The sequence below is a fragment of the Galeopterus variegatus genome, unplaced genomic scaffold, assembly GCF_000696425.1.
Source record: "Galeopterus variegatus unplaced genomic scaffold, G_variegatus-3.0.2 Scaffold853, whole genome shotgun sequence".
Lineage (NCBI taxonomy): Eukaryota > Metazoa > Chordata > Mammalia > Dermoptera > Cynocephalidae > Galeopterus > Galeopterus variegatus.
This window is the reverse complement of record NW_007726964.1, coordinates 395,393-411,649: the sequence shown is the minus strand read 5'-3', so window position 1 is coordinate 411,649 and position 16,257 is coordinate 395,393. Positions and strand designations below refer to the sequence as shown.

At 39.2% G+C, this 16,257-nt stretch overlaps 1 protein-coding gene across 2 annotated transcripts; it reads left to right on the top strand.

Moving 5' to 3' along the window:
• Nucleotides 1-13: 13 nt before the first annotated feature.
• On the top strand, nucleotides 14-15,844 carry E2F6 (E2F transcription factor 6). 2 transcript variants are annotated; one of them, XM_008572961.1, is made up of 7 exons: nucleotides 14-121; nucleotides 4,375-4,429; nucleotides 7,114-7,330; nucleotides 8,882-9,037; nucleotides 10,714-10,828; nucleotides 13,431-13,578; nucleotides 14,623-15,844. In XM_008572961.1, exons 1-7 carry the CDS (start codon nucleotides 14-16, stop codon nucleotides 14,670-14,672), a joined length of 849 nt encoding a protein of 282 aa, XP_008571183.1. In that variant the 3' UTR covers nucleotides 14,673-15,844. The 2 variants fall into 2 exon arrangements, with proteins under 2 accessions (XP_008571183.1, XP_008571184.1); XM_008572962.1 differs by lacking the exons at nucleotides 14-121; nucleotides 4,375-4,429 and adding an exon at nucleotides 5,140-5,191.
• The last annotated feature ends 413 nt before the right edge of the window (nucleotides 15,845-16,257 follow it).

The following is a 16,257-nucleotide window of genomic DNA, read 5'->3' as shown; positions in this document are numbered from 1 at the left end:
CCGACTCGGCAGCATGAGTCAGCAGCGGCCGGCGAGGAAGCCGCCCAGCCTCCTCGTGGACCCGGCGGAGGAGACGGTTCGCCGCCGCTGCCGAGACCCCATCAACGTGGAGGGCCTGCTGGTAAGCGGGCCTTGTGTCTGAGCCCCCCGGGCGGGGCGGGGGTCGCCCGGGCCCCTCCTCCGCGCCATGTCCGCAAGCCCGACTGGCGGCCGCCTTGGCTGCCACCTCCTCCTGGGCGGGGCGCCACCCGTCGCGTGCAGCGGACCACGCTCTCCCGCCTTCTGCTCTCAGCACCGGCTCGAAAACATGTTATCAGCCTATGGCTTTGACCTCGTGCTACAGAGCGCTGTTGGGGAAAACTGCTCAACTTTTCGTTAGAAAGTCAGTGTCCCCACCCCATGCCGCCCCACTGGACCTCGGTGTGTCTCTGCAGGCTGTCATTGGTTCTCTTCTGCCTCCTCTCCACGCTTCCCATTTCCCACCTGGCAGTTCCCCATTCAGCAGATGATCTCCCGCCCTGTTTGACAGAGAAGAGGGGAGATTTGGCTCCCTTCCTACAAAAGGTTAATTCCTCTACCCTTGCTCTAGACTAGATGCTGTATGCCCCGTAGTTCTCAGGACCCTTAAAGAATCCATCCTCTTCCATTTCTCCCCACATTTTCAACTTCTCTGCAGGTTTCTTGCCGTAACTGGTAATAACATTTACTGAAGTCGTTATACCCAGGCCCCATGCCAGGTAATTGATAAGCATTATGTCATTTAATCCCTCACAGCAGTTGTCAGAACCGACTCGCAGATGCTAAGTGCTTGCGCCTGGTTAGATAGTAAGTGGAGAAGCCTGGATTTAACCTCAGTGTCTGAGTCCAGATGATAAATTCTTGACTACTTAAACTGTATCCTAAGTCCATCCCCATCTTTAAAATCCCTCATTTAATCTCATATCCCCTCCTATCTATGAAGGTACTTCAAGAAGTTCGTGGAAACATTTATCTTTTAATTCTATTTTTCCACGAACTTTTTGAAGTGCTCTGGTACTGGATCTCTTCCCCTCCACGGCTCTTGAAAAAGTTGTTAGCGCTCACTGTGTCGACTTGTTCATTACCAGTCAACCCACTGCTGGGGACTTCTTTGCCCTAAGCACTCTTGTAAAGCTGTTTTAACCAAGGTCACCAATAATCTTGTCAATTTCAGCAGCTGTTTCACTTAAGTAGTTTTGACACCCACTCTTGTTGGAAACACTCTCTGTTGAGTGTCTTTGACACCACATCTGCTTATCTGGTCTGTTCTTGTCTTCTCCCTCTTTCTATTCCTTACACATTGGTATTATTCGAGGTTCTCTTCTACCTTCTCTACACATTCTTCATGTGGAAGGTCATTCATTACTCCCATGACTTCTGTCACCATCTGTGTTGGTACCATCTGTATTGGTGATCTTAATGTTTGAGAACTTGATAAAAACTCTAAACTCCCACTGTGAAAAAAAACACTTAACTTCACATGTAATATCAGAAGATATCCACATCCCTCGAAGTCTTAGATATTCTTATCTACTCTGGTAGTTTCAGTTACTGTGCCATAATAACTTCCGAATCTATAAATCCAGCTCAGAGCTTTCCAACTGTCCACTAGACGTCCCTGCTTAGATCTCAAACTCATAAACTGTATACAAAATTGAATTGTCATCTTGCATGAACAAGCAACTTCTTTGCCATATCCTATCTTAAATGGAACCACACTCACCATGTTCAGGCCAATGTCCTAGACATCATCCTTGTCCTCTCCCTTTTCCAAACTGACCTCCTCCAGCCCCCCCAATCTAATTAAAATTAACCACCAATACCTGCCTCTTCTATCCACCATCTGCCTTTCAGAATGTTGCAATGCCTTCCTAAACAGTTGTCCTTCTAGGCTTGCCCCTCACTTTTGATATAACTAAGGATCTTTCTAAGGTGTATTTTTAATTATAGCATTTGACTGAAAGAGTCTATCATGGTCCTAGTTCTCTCAGGATTGAGTAGAAACTTCTTAACATAATCAGGCCCCTGGGTTTACCTTTTCTGAACTGCTTATAGTTGCAAAATTTTCCATATTTCCGTATTTTATTACTCCCTCCTCCCCCATCATCATATTTGCTGTTTTTTCTGCCTGGGCTGAGCCCCCTGCATACCTTCACTCCCCCTTCCAAAAAAAGCCTTTTTAAAAAAACACGTTTCCTTGTTACCCGCTGTGTGTTTCAGGTCTAGATTTATAGGTCACTTGTTGAAGAGCCTTCGCCAACCTCTCAAGACTAGATTGGGCACACTCTGTACTCCTGAAGCATTCTGTGCGTAATTACCCCTCTCTGCAATGTGTCTCTTAGGTCTCTGAGTGCAGCAACTCTGTCCGTTTCATTGATATATCCCTGCGCATTTGGTGCCTCTCACAAAAAGATTCGGCAAATAGTTATTGAGTGAATGAAATAGGTACTCTGTAATGAGTGTAGGAGTGTTTATTTTCCTGCCTGTAAAGTGGTGATTTGAACGTCTGTCTCAGTGTTTTTTAATTGGCTAATGATTGCAATTATTTAATAATCCGTGTGTTGCTGTGCAAAGATTAATTATGTATCTTGTTGAGTGTTTGTTGCCTGGATGAGTGGCTTAAAAGCTGTCTAGAATTTTGAGAAAGGAGAGAATAGTACAGTTTGGGAGGAGTGGAACTTAATCTGCACATTGAAAAATAGAATTTGAGTGGGTGTGGAGAATGTAGTCACCTTGGAGAAAAGTATCTTTCCAAAGAGCTCTCTAAGTGATATTGCTCCCCAAAACAGAGAGCTGGTACAGAGAGGCATCTATAGAGAAATTTTTAACCGATTCAGAGGCAGTGCTTAGAATTTCAGTCCCTAAAGTTTACCTTTTTTTTTTTCTTCCACCTTTGAAGAAGCTTCTGAGGTCATTTCAAGCCACAGCCACAAATGATAGGAGCAAAGGATTGGCATGCTGTCCTTTGAGATCTCATGTTTAAAAGTATAGGTCTTTAGATGTGGGATTTGGAGCAATAGTGAAATAGCTTGGAACTTGAAAAAATGTGCTGACTTGCCCATCAAGATCTGCTGGTTCCTAGAAAGCTGTGTGTCCTGACAAGACACTGAGATCATCCTTAGTGATGTTCAGTTTAAAGGCTTCGGACTTCTCCATTAGTTTTGTAGCCAAGATACAAACAGGAGATGTCTGTCTGTCTGTCTGTCTGTCTGTCTGTCTGTCTGTCTGTCTGTCTGTCTGTCTGTCTGTCTGTCTGTCTGTCTGTCTGTCTGTCTGTCTGTCTGTCTGTCTGTCTGTCTGTCTGTCTGTCTGTCTGTCTGTCTGTCTGTCTGTCTGTCTGTCTGTCTGTCTGTCTGTCTGTCTGTCTGTCTGTCTGTCTGTCTGTCTGTCTGTCTGTCTGTCTGTCTGTCTGTCTGTCTGTCTGTCTGTCTGTCTGTCTGTCTGTCTGTCTGTCTGTCTGTCTGTCTGTCTGTCTGTCTGTCTGTCTGTCTGTCTGTCTGTCTGTCTGTCTGTCTGTCTGTCTGTCTGTCTGTCTGTCTGTCTGTCTGTCTGTTCGCTCAGCCAGTGAGCGGGAACCGGTCTGTGTGTGGGATCCGAACCCTCGGCGGGAGCGCCGCCGCGCTTCCCAAGCGGCGCACTATAGCAGTGCGCCACCGGGCCGGCCCTAAAACAAGTTTTTTTGTTATTTTTTTTAAATGATGACCAGTAAGGGGATCTTAACCCTTGACTTGGCGTTGTCAGCACCACACTCTCCCAAGTGAGCCACGGGCCGGCCCTTAAAATTTTTTTTATTTAATACCACAGTTTCTAGTTATCCACAGCATGCATTATTTTCCATTATTAGAAATGGTGCTGTTTTTACATTAATTATAATGGGAATGCATGACTGCCTATGAAAGTTTATGAGTAAATTTTTTGGATCCACATATACTTAAATAGCAAGAAATGAACGTTTGTTAGTTTAGACATAACCTCTCACCTCTTCTGAGCTTCCCACAGTCAGGGACAGTGCCTTAATCTTTGTATTCCTTTTTATCCCCACTACCTGAGGCAGCCAATAAATTAATATCTATTCATAATAAGTTATCATGTTCATATTCCCACCCTCCCTCAACTTTCCTTTCTCTCTTTACGACTTCTATACTTAGGAAAGCCCGTGCAGTTTGAGACATACATATCTGTGAACATTGTCAGATGTGATTACAGTTAGAGTAGATATAGTTTGGAAGGACTACCTTTCACACACCAAATTATTACCTCAGGGTGAAAAAAAAAAAAAAAACTTTATAAAGGGCTATTTATGTGCATTGTTGTTTTTAAATTACTAAGTTAAAATTTTATATCTTTTTTTTTCAGCCATCAAAAATAAGGATTAATTTAGAAGATAATGTACAGTATGTGTCCATGAGAAGTAAGTTGATTCCTGAGTAGGTTTAAGGTTTTGAGCTACTTCTGATTAAAATGACCTATTTTAACGTATATGAGTTGATGAGAAACTGAAACAAAATGTATTATTTGTACACTAAAATGTGAAGTTTGGAATTTTAATAAAACTCCTGAGGATGTGCGTTGAATAATGTGCACAAATGCTAGTTTATTCTCCATTGCTTCAGAAATATGTCATTTTAAAAATAGAACAGTCTGTATTTGAGGATATTTTCCTAAAATTCCTCCTGTGAGAGAAACTCATTGTTGCTGTCAGCAGAATTGAAGGCAGGTGGGCAGTAAGCCTGAGGACAATCTTTTGCCCCCCTGGTTTCCTTTAACTCCCTTTACTCTTTGCTTCTTGACCCCTGCTGTAGGTTAGTACTTAGGGTGTCAGTTAAGGGGTAGGATGTCAGTTTCTCTACTTCCCTATCCTTCTGGAAATCTTGACAATAAGTAGCCTCACCTTTAATTTCCTTTCAATTCGTCCTAATTTAGTGGATAGATAGTGTGTAGATGCTCAAATTATAAATCTTAGAAATATCAACACTTAATTTTTCCTCAGCCCCTGCCACAGTCTCACCCAAAGTTGGTCACCAAGTTTGGTCAGCTGTCCCTTTGAGGTGTTTCTTTCGCTGTCCAGTACCACCAGTTTATAATGACATCTAACATTTATTGAGCTCATACAGTGCCTGGTGCTTCAGTAGGCTCTTTGCATGGATTATCACAACAGCCCTTCAAAATAAAGGTACGGATTATAGTTCATATTTTATAAGTGGGTAAACTGAGGTCCAGAGGGGTTAAGTAGCTTGCTCAGAGTCATGGCTCAGTCTCATGCCTCTCTCACTCAGAAGCCCACAGTCTTTACCACTGTGTCCGATTGCTCCTTCTACTCCAGGCTCTCTCTCTCAAACAACGTCATGGGGTAGCCTTCTAAGTAGGCTGTCAGCTCCCGGGCTGTTCACTCCCAATCCTTTCCATTCTGCTACCAGGATGATTTTTTTTTTTTAAATACAGAAATGGAATTATGACTTAGTTCAACCTAAAGTCTCCAGTGATGCTCTGTTACCCATAGGGTAAACCCTGACTCCTCATATTTTTTATTTTATTTATTCGTATTCAGTTTATAAGCAACCTTATTCTTTTTATCCTTAAAAGAGACAAGGCAGTAGAGAATGTGTAGACAGAGTTTAGGAATGGGTTTCACAGAGAAGACATTTATATTATGAAATATGTACTTTTGTTCTTGGAGTGACCACTAGTGGTCTTTAAACTGTATATGACATTGTACAGGTTCTGAGTTAGGGCATTTCTGATTGAAGGTAGGATGGATGTTTCCTTTGAAGCTACTGACTGTGGTATGCTGTGGAAATAGAGGAAAAGAGAAATCATATATTCCACATCAAAGTGACAACTACGTTACTATAAAAATTATTTCCTATATAAACTAAGAACTTTTTCTTAGTATCAGGTTGGAAAAGATGAAAAGACTGATGATACTGAGTTCTGGCGAGTGCATGAGTGAAGCTCTCATACACTGTAAAATTGCTAAAGCCTGCGACATGGAGAGCAGAGTAACAGTACATATCAAAATTCCTTAAAAATAACCTTTTACTCAGCAACTCCACAGCTTGGAATTTATCTAAAGGAAACAGTGAAGGCTAATATAAAAAATAACCTTTTACTCAGCAACTCCACAGCTTGGAATTTATCTAAAGGAAACAGTGAAGGTTAATATAATGTAGCAACAAGGAGGTTCATTGAAGTATTATGCAAAATAGAAAAGTTGGGGACAGTCTGAACTTCCAGTATTGGGATAACAGTAGCAACTATTCCATGCAGTTAAATGTGCATTAAGAATGATGCTGAAATACATTCGTTGACATGTCAGGATGTCCACAACATTGAGTTAAAAGAGCATGTTACAAAATAGTATGTTCCTATTTTTGTTTTTAAAAGCTACATATGCATGCATTGACATACAAGTGTGTGTGTGTTGGGGGGCATTGTGTGTGAAAACCCAAGATTTATAGTAGGTGAGTGAGGAAAGTGAAGGGATTATTTTTGCCCTTCATTTGCTTATTTGTTAAGTTAATACAGGGTAATTTTAAGAGATAGATAAACCACTTTTTCTTGAGGTGTATTATAATTGCCCTAATAGAAGACCAGTTTGGGCTCTTTCAGAAACTTCATCAAACAGGGTTACACTACAACATGGATAGAAATGTTAAAAAAAAAAAAAAAAAAAAAAAGCCAATCTCTGCCTTTGTTTTCTAAAGAATTCCTTAGCTTGAAAACCAAATGACAAATTTAATTTTAAAAATCATTTCTAATTCTTTCCCTATGTGGTATGGATACAAATGTAAACTCATGACTTTGATAAGATGCAGTAGACTTCAAAAAATTCACATGTTTAGTGGAAACTGGTTACAAATTTCAAATACTTCTACATTTAAATCTAAAGCCCTTGTTTCAACCTAAGATAGGTCAATAAATTTTTTATCCAATTTCAGAAATTTACATCATAGAAATTCATTCTGATTTGGTTGGTGTTTAAGAATTTTTGTAGGTGACTATGCTTTCTAATTAAGAGTAAATAAGTGATTTTTTTTTAATGAGTTGAGATATGTTCTTCAAAATTTGACAAGTGTGTTTTGTTTTGTTTCCCAGAAGCTCTAAAAGTGAAGAGACCTCGTTTTGATGTATCACTGGTTTATTTAACTCGAAAATTTATGGATCTTGTCAGATCTGCTCCTGGGGGTATTCTCGACTTAAACAAGGTTGCAACAAAACTGGGAGTACGAAAACGAAGAGTATATGACATCACCAATGTCTTAGATGGAATCGACCTAGTTGAAAAGAAATCTAAGAACCATATTCGATGGATGTGAGTTGGTTTCAGACTTCTCGTGGCTTTTTTTTCCCTCCTTCTCATTAAGTTACAATTTTGTGCTTAAAACAATCTAGATATTAGTAGTGTTTTGACAATATAAAACAGAGTCAGATATGACTTCTTTTTAGAAAAGGATTCTGTAAAATTTTCTTGCATTATCCCACAAAGTACATAAATTTTTTCAAAGTATTTTCTAAGTTTCAGTTGATTATTGATATCAGGGGAAAATCTGTTAAGGTTGTAAAACAGTGGTTTCCATATAAACACATAGAAGCCCCCTTCGCCAGCAGTTGTACTTGAGTAGTTCTGGGGGAAGGCAGGAATCTACATGCTCAACAAGTACCGTAGGTGATTATGATACAGGTGGGCTGCTGATAGTACTTAGAAACACACTGCCCTGAATGTAAAAAAGAACTTCAGATTTAATGTCTAAACAGCAGTTGCTAACAACTTGACCTGCTAGGGAAGGATTTTATGGAAAGAAGACCTTAAGATATAGATGTAAATAAAGAGGGTGTGTGCGTGCATGTGTGCACGCACACACACATGAGCACTAAGAAAAAAGCTGTTAGAATAGGCAAGAATTTTGGATTAGAAAGAAACAGTTCTAGCGTGTAAGCACATGGGTATCTTTCGAGCAAACAAAAAAATCTACCAACAAAGATCATAAAATTACTATAAATAATCAACTTAGTTACTAGAGAAAAGGGATTCATAAAGGAGGTTATTTTTTTAATAGTACAGAAATACAGATTGAATTCTAATTTGAGCATTACTACTAAATGACATTTTTTAAAAACCCTTCAGATGTTCATATCAGATTGCATTCTGAATTACTAATTATAATCAGATTTTTTAAATTAGCAAGCAAAGGATAAAAAATAAAGGTAACAGCCTTTCCTCTATTTGTTTTCCATAAAGATTGAAGGAAAACAGTGAATATCAGTTGTTGCTTGGTCATAGGTTGGAGTAGACACTAATAATTAAAGAAAATACATTTTTTGAAATTAATGAATATGATCACTATATTCAAATAGAATGTGCATAGTAGGGAAAAATACACTCATAAAATTTTAGCAGAGGTACTGTCATTTAGCCAGCACTCCTTGTTTTTTATATATAGAAACTAAAGTACTAAGAGATTATAACTTGTCAGAAGTCGTGCTGTAAGTGGTAGACCTGGGGCTTAAGCTGGGTATTATCAACTCTTAGTTTAGTGCTTTTTCTCCTTCATTAAGCTTTCTCTGCTATTAATTTCTGTAGGACTATAATTTTTTTTTTTAAGGACCTGTGTAAAGTGAGGAACTATAAATGGGGACCGAAAACAATTTAAGTACAGGAAGAATAATGGCTATCTAGAATAAGGGAGCGGGGTGGTGCAGAAGTTAAATCGAAGGCCCTAGTTTCTGTCTTTTTTTGTGGAAAACACCTAGTGTCAACATTTGGAGAAGTTCCAGTAACCCAACCTGCAGTTACTCTGTAATCTCCTAGATATTACTGATGGTGATTTTTTTTTTTTTTTTTTTTTTTTTTTTCCTTCTAAAGAGGATCTGATCTTAACAATTTTGGAGCAGTACCACAACAAAAGAAGCTGCAGGAGGAACTTTCTGACTTGTCAGCAATGGAAGATGCTTTGGATGAATTAATTAAGGATTGTGCTCAGCAGTTGTTTGAGTTAACAGATGACAAAGAAAATGAAAGATATCCTTTAAGTCTTACCTTTTCTAAATCTCTGCCTCCAAAACAAATTAAGTAGTAGGGTCAGCTTGATTTAATTTATATATTTAAGATATCAAATTAGACTTTTAGAAGTTAAAGAAAGCAAAATTTGGTATTATAGCCTTAAACATACAAAAACTGAATTGTTGACTTTAGCTTCTTTGCGTAGCATTTCTTACGTTAAATTCTGCATGACTTTGTAGTACAGTAACCAAGGTTGCTCTTTTCACTTAAGATTACAATAATGGAGTGTTCATTTCTGTTGCAGGCTGGATACTATAAATATAGTAAAATAGGGCCGGCCCGGTGGCGCACTGCGCTAGTGCGCCGCTTGGGAAGCGCGGCGGCGCTCCCACCGAGGGTTCGGATCCCACATACAGACCGGTTCCCGCTCACTGGCTGAGCGAGGCACGGGGGCAGTACTGAGGGTTGTGATCCCGTTGCCGGTCCCGGTCCGATCCGGGGGCGACACTGAGGGTTGCGATCCGTTGCCGGACACGGAAAAAAGAAAAAAGAAAAAAATATATATATATATAGTAAAATATTTATTGGCTTTTGTGAAATTCATGTTTTCCCTAATTTCTGAACTAAAGTTTATTTCTGAAGCAAAATGAATTGCCATTGTAAAGGTACTTGAACTGTCATCTGAGGCCTCAAAAGCCTGGTATTGCGGAATGTCAATACTGCTCTGAAGCTCAGTGTCTCTGGGGTCCATGGGAAGGTTTGTCTTTGGTACTAACCTTCTCCTGGGTCTTTTAGACCTTTATGCTGCTCTTTTCCTTGGGGCACCCTTTGTGAGGGTGTCACTGATTCTGAACTTTCCCTACTTCAAATTTATGTACACTGTCTATAGCAATCAAAACTCCTAGTCGTACAATACAGTTATTAGAAAGAAAAATAGAAACACTAACATTACTGTAGCCAATCAAAAAGTTTGTAGTAAAAAAAGAAGAAAAACTGAATAAATCACTTAATTTTTAAAATATGAGGCAACACAATAAAACAGGATAAAAATCATTCAGGTACTGAGCTACAAAGTAATTTTGGATGAGGGAAACTCATCATACATGACAGTCCTAAGAAACTTATTCTGTAAGTTGTTTCTACTTTTTATAGATTTTGTTTTTGTCTTTCATTTTAGGGGATTCTTATCAAAACCCTGAATATTTTTTTCCCAAAATTATAGTAAGATCTAGCAATGGATAGGGAGTAGAGTAGGAATTTGAATACCTTCATGAGTTGTATTTATGTTAGGGACTCAGACTTTATTAATAGTTTTATTCAGAAATTATCAATCATAACAGTATAGTTTAAAGGATTTCTTTGATACTGTACAACACTATAGAATCTTAAGAATTGTATATGAAATAATAAGAATTATCTGTGGAATATTTTATTCAGAAATTATCAATCATAACAGTATAGTTTAAAGGATTTCTTTGATACTGTACAATACTATAGAATCTTAAGAATTGTATATGAAATAATAAGAATTATCTGTGGAATGTTTTTTTTAATAAATGCTGTCCTTAATCGTGAGCTTTATTCCATAGAAACAAAAGCTATTCTAACATTATATTTGCATTCATGAATTATAAGAGATAAATTGTCTCCCCAATAAATAGCACTCTGCTTAGAGATCCTTGACTGATTTTTACACTAGCATATGTGACGTATCAAGATATTCATAGCATTCAAGCCTTCCATGAACAGATTGTTATTGCAGTTAAAGCTCCAGCAGAAACCAGATTGGATGTTCCAGCTCCCAGAGAAGTAGGTAGCCCTGCATTTTAACAAAGGTCTAAAGAGGGAGGCAGGCCAGCTGCTCAGGCTGCACATTCTTATAGTAACAGTAATTTAATAGCCATTGTGTACCAGGGGACTTAAGAAAGTTCATGGAAGGATTTGTATTATCTTTTAATTCTGTTTTTCTACAAACTTTTTTAAAGTACCCTTGTACCTGTTAGCTGATTCTATTCAAGGCCCGTCACACATCTGATCTGATTCTATTAAAGGCACATCACACATTTTAAACTTGTTTTGACTAACGCAAATGAAATAGTCATTATGATCATCTTCTTAAAGATGAAGAACCCATAGCACAGAAAAATGAGGTAACTTTCTCAAAATGACAGTAAGTGACAGAACCACAATTCAAACCCAGGTAGTTTGCTTTAAGTTAATTCTTGTGCTATAATAACCAAGCGTTGGCCTGTCTTGAAGTTCCAAAAGTGAGATCTGGTCTCAGCCAAGGCTCTGGGGAATTGACTTAGGAACCAAACTCATTAAAGACCAATGAATAAACTAAGTTATAAATTTAAAGTGAAAAGTAAAATTTCTGTGTAAATGAAAATATTCTTATCAGCTGCCAGCTGCTTAGCACATTCTTTCCCTTGCAGGAAAGTTTGTATTGAAAGATAATTGTCATCAGAAGGTTGCTTGATAAGGATGGAATGAGAACCAAGGAGTGTGGCCATTCTTGGGACAAACCATCAAGTCTGACAGCCTGGTAGACCCATCGGTGCTGCTAGCGAGGCCTTCTTCATTGCCCTAGGGATTTGCCTCCCTCCTGGTGAAGAATATTCTCACCACCTACCTTTCCTTTTATCCCAGCAAACCACTGTGCAAGCAAGACCTTGTGTTACTTGCCAGTGTGTCATAAACGGATTAAAGAACAGCTTGCTTTTACCTCAGTCACACTCAAATTGTGACTTTTTGGTGATGTTTCCTAGTTGTTTTATTTGTATTTAGATATGTTCCAAGTATCCAAGTAACATTTATATTTGATACAAGTTGTTTCGCAGATGTTTAAACTTTTTTTTTTTTTTTTTTTTTTTTTTTTTTGAATAAGTAACCACTAATCTTACAACACACCCTTACTTCAGGGCATGATAATCCATTCTGCAGGAACTGATGGACTTTTGATTTTTTCCCCTATGCTGTGAGCGGCTTCATGTAATTGGTAAACCTTGCTGAGCCTTTGATCATGTCTGAGCCTTCTCTTAGAGTTCCATTTAAAAGTCTGTGCACACAGGCCCTCCTGGACAGCCCTTCTCAGCAGGGGATGACAACACATTGGGTTCAGTGGAGTCTGACTCCACAGAGCTCTGTGGGCCTCTTGAAGGGGTTGGCAAACTGGCCTTCGGGTCAAATCCAGCCTGCTACTTGTTTTTGTAAATAATTTTATTGGGACATAGCCATGTGCCCATTTGTTTGGATAATTGTCTCTGGCTGCTCACACTACAGAGGCAGAGTTAAGTATTTGTGACGGGGGACAGTATGTTGCAAAGCCAAAAATATTTAGCATCTCATCCTTTACAGAATGGTTGTCAACCCTGACTTAGTGGAAAGTGAAATCCTCGGCTGGCTGTCAGTTCAGAGCAACATATTGGAGTCTCGTATTTTTTAGAAATATCTATTGAAAATTAGTTCAGGTTTACCTGTTCAAGTTTTACCATTTACCATTCAAACCAGACCTGATTTGGCACTCTAGAAGCTGAGCACAGATATTCTCTAACCCAGTTGTCTGGTACCAAGAAGCCATAGCAAGAAGGACACTTGAGGTTCTGAGACCCTTTGAGATGCTGCATCTCACCAAACTCACTGTTGAAAGATCACGGTGGAGCCAGAGGGGCAGTGATGGTGCTGATGTCTAGCTCGGACCTAACCACAAGAAAGGGGAGAAGACAGACTTGATGTTAGAATTGAGCCAGCTCCTAATGGAAAAACAAAGGAACCATTTATAACTGGAACTGTTCCTTAAGAATTTAGTATAGTTCTCAGTAGAAGCACCCAATTTCCAGATCTATTATGAAAAAAGTATTAATCCTGAGTAAATAAATCTGAAGCCAAAGGATTTAAAAATCATTAATTAGTTATAATAGTCCTTTGTGTGCAGTTCTTATTTTTAGTGTTTTAAATACAGAAAGTTTGTTTTGATTTGATCTTTTCCTCTTAGTTCTTTCAACTGGACAAAAGAATGGCTCTTCCAGTTGTCAGTACCTTGTCACTGGTCTGGAGATCCAAATACACCCGTATCACATGAGTCTGTGGGATGTTCTAAAGTTCATTGTCATCACTCCTTGAGTGGAGAAAAAGTCTCTTTAATACTGAGGTATTCACGTGATGGCTCTGAAACCATTACTACATGATCAGGTAGCTGTCTTAACTGTGTGAACTGGCCATTGGTTTAAGAACATGATTTTCTCAAATGTACAGCTAATAACATGATTTTCTCAAATATATGATAGAAAGGAAGCTACCAGAATTTAAATTTTCAGAAAGATCCCTTGAAATTTTTGCATTTCTAGTAAGTGAAAAAATATGATTAAGGAATGTTGCCATTCATGTTGATGTTTAATGTGTCCTTTGCTAGGATTCTATCACAGTTCACATAAGGAGCACCAAAGGACCTATTGATGTTTATTTGTGCGAAGTGGAGCAGGATCACTCAAGTAATAAAATGTCTGAAGATGTAGGGACCTCTTCATCTGAAAGCAAACTTCCAGAACACCCTGAGAGAGGTAAACATACCAATTATATGATTAGGAAAAATTAAGATTCTAATGATTTCTTAAGTATATATAATTTTACAAATGCATATTATGGCCTTAAGATATTTTCACTCTTCCTGTTCACAAAAACATAAGTTTAAAAAATTACAAGGTAATTCTTACTGTAGTTTAGAGTATTTCTAAAAACTTCATAGTAAATTCCAGGTAATTTTGATATCATTGAAAACTTAGGATATAGTTGGTCCCATGGTGGTACCAACTGATGGTGGTCTCTGAATAGGAAAGGCTTTCAGTCAAGCAGTGCCTCCACTCAGCCAGAAAGCCCACCTAGTGACCACCTAGCAGGGAGACTCCTACCTCCATGGATTTCAGAGAAGCAAAGGGACTAGACCTGCTTAAGGTCAGACACTCAACTCAGGCAAAAGCCCATCCCACGGCACCGCCCTGACAGGGAACAATCCTCAATTGTGCATTTCTGAGGAGCAAGGCCTCTGGGCCCACCTGGCCTCAGCCCTGCCCAAGTCCAGATCCAGCCAGTGAACACATCTGAAGCCATCGCAGTACCCAGTCAGCAGCTCCACCTGATAGCAGAGCAGAGGCCACGGCCCAGCCAGCAACAAGCTCTGCCTGCCCAGGGTCGTCACCAGCTGGCCCTTCCCAAATCACAGGCTAGAACAGTGAAGGTCTGTCCTTGCCAAAGAACACCTGTGAAGGCCAGAAGAGGGGGCTGTCTCCTCTAGACGCAGACGACAACGCAAGGACACGGATTATAAAGAATTGGGGAATCATGATGCCTCCAAAAGAAACTAATAAAGCTTTAAGGGAAGGCTCTCTACCTTCTCTGACAGGTGCTCTCAGGTACAAGCTTGAGTTCCAGTTTATTCTTGTGAAATTGAGAGAAATTAGCCTTATGCTCTTAACATGAGAAAATGGGTTCTTGACCAGAGATCCTCAGCTTGTTTTTCTTTAAAGCAGTTGAATTGTATACTGTGTTATCTCTCCGCCTTTCTCACTTCACTCAGGGGAGTTTCTGTCTCGTGTGTTCTTTTTCAGAAGAAAATCCTCCTCAGCAAAGTGAAGAATTTCTTGAAGTGAGCAACTGATAGCATTTGAGAATTCACGTATTGAGTGTTTCTGGGAACATCCGATGTGGGTAAATTATGCATCGAATCTGATTTCCAGAGCAATAAGTCATCTGTGAAGTGCTCTCGTCTCAGTAGCAGCATTAAGGCCAGTAGTATCTTTGAGTAGTAGTTCACTACTGAGATTACTGGATAATTGTGGTTTCCACAGTCGAAACAACTCTTTTTATAGTTACTCACTGCTTTTTGTCAGTGAAATAGACATCTTCCCTCCTGAAATAACGTCATCACAAAGAGTATCATGAAAGCAGACGGTCAGGCCTGAAACGGACAGTTCTTCGTGGGCTCTACCCTTTCCTTCAAGGATCATGTCGTATGTCACAAAAGAAATTGCCTTACACTGGTTCATGTTTGCAGTTAACTGCTGTACACTGGATAAGTGTACACAAGAATCTAAATGTGATGTCTTTGTATATATCTGTATAATGTTTAGATTATTATGAATTGTGTCTAAGTGACACTTTTCACCCTTGTACAGCCAAAATAATGTATATATGGAAAGTGACAAATTCTCTAATTTCCTTAGTATGTATAACTTATTAGAATCCTCTGGATGAGGGTTAAAGGAGAGTTTTTCCAAACTTCTACATGCAGAGGTATCAAATGTACTATACATTTAAGTTCATGGCTTTGAAGTATTTTAATATGGTTCCCAGTGCTGAAATTGGAGTCAGATACTTCTTAATTTCACGTTCTCTACAGAGTTACCATGTCCTGGCAGATTGGTGGCAAACCAAAGTCTTGGGGCAACTGTAGAAATGCTGTCAGGTAATAGCTTAATTCATTGTGAAACATGAATGCAATCATGGTGAAAATTGAAAACTATTTTAAGCTTTTTGCAAGCAGATTTTGTAATGTGTTTCTGTATGCAGCCTTGCTCTTCAATCAAAGGGGTTTTACTTATGATGAGTTGTAACCTGCCCTCTCTCCAGCTCTAGTCCCATGTTTCCACATATCTAGCTATTTCTACCTCATTAGGTAAGTCATTTACCACTCTGTGCCTCAGTTTACTCGGTAGTTTACCATTAGACTGTGAGCTCCTTGAGGGACTTTGTCATAATCATCGTTATATCCCAGCGCCTTGTAACATGCCTGGCCCATAAAAAGTGCTCAATAAACATTTGAACAAATCAGTGAGTGAGTCAATTGTAAAATTAGATGAATAATACCTGCTTTGTCTATCATACAGGTTTCTTCTGAGCATCGTTTAAATTCATACTATAAACCTCTCTTGCTTTCAGAGAAAGATTTGAAGCAACTTGAAATTAAAACCATGTATAAAAAGATTTAAAATAGGAATCCAAAATCAAAATATTAAAAAATTAATGCTAAGTGTTTAGTATTCACATACCTCTGAGCTCCAGTGGCTTTTGCCAGTCTTGTCCCTCTGTTGCACACTGGCCCCCTCGCCCTGGCAGGCTCTGCTGGTTTCTTTCTGCAGATGCTGCTCCTCTCTGGAGTGGGCAGCCTCAAGGCTTTTCCTCGCTCTGTTTTCTACAAAAAGTATTTGAAATTAGCCAAAGGAAAGCTACAGGGGGCACAATTT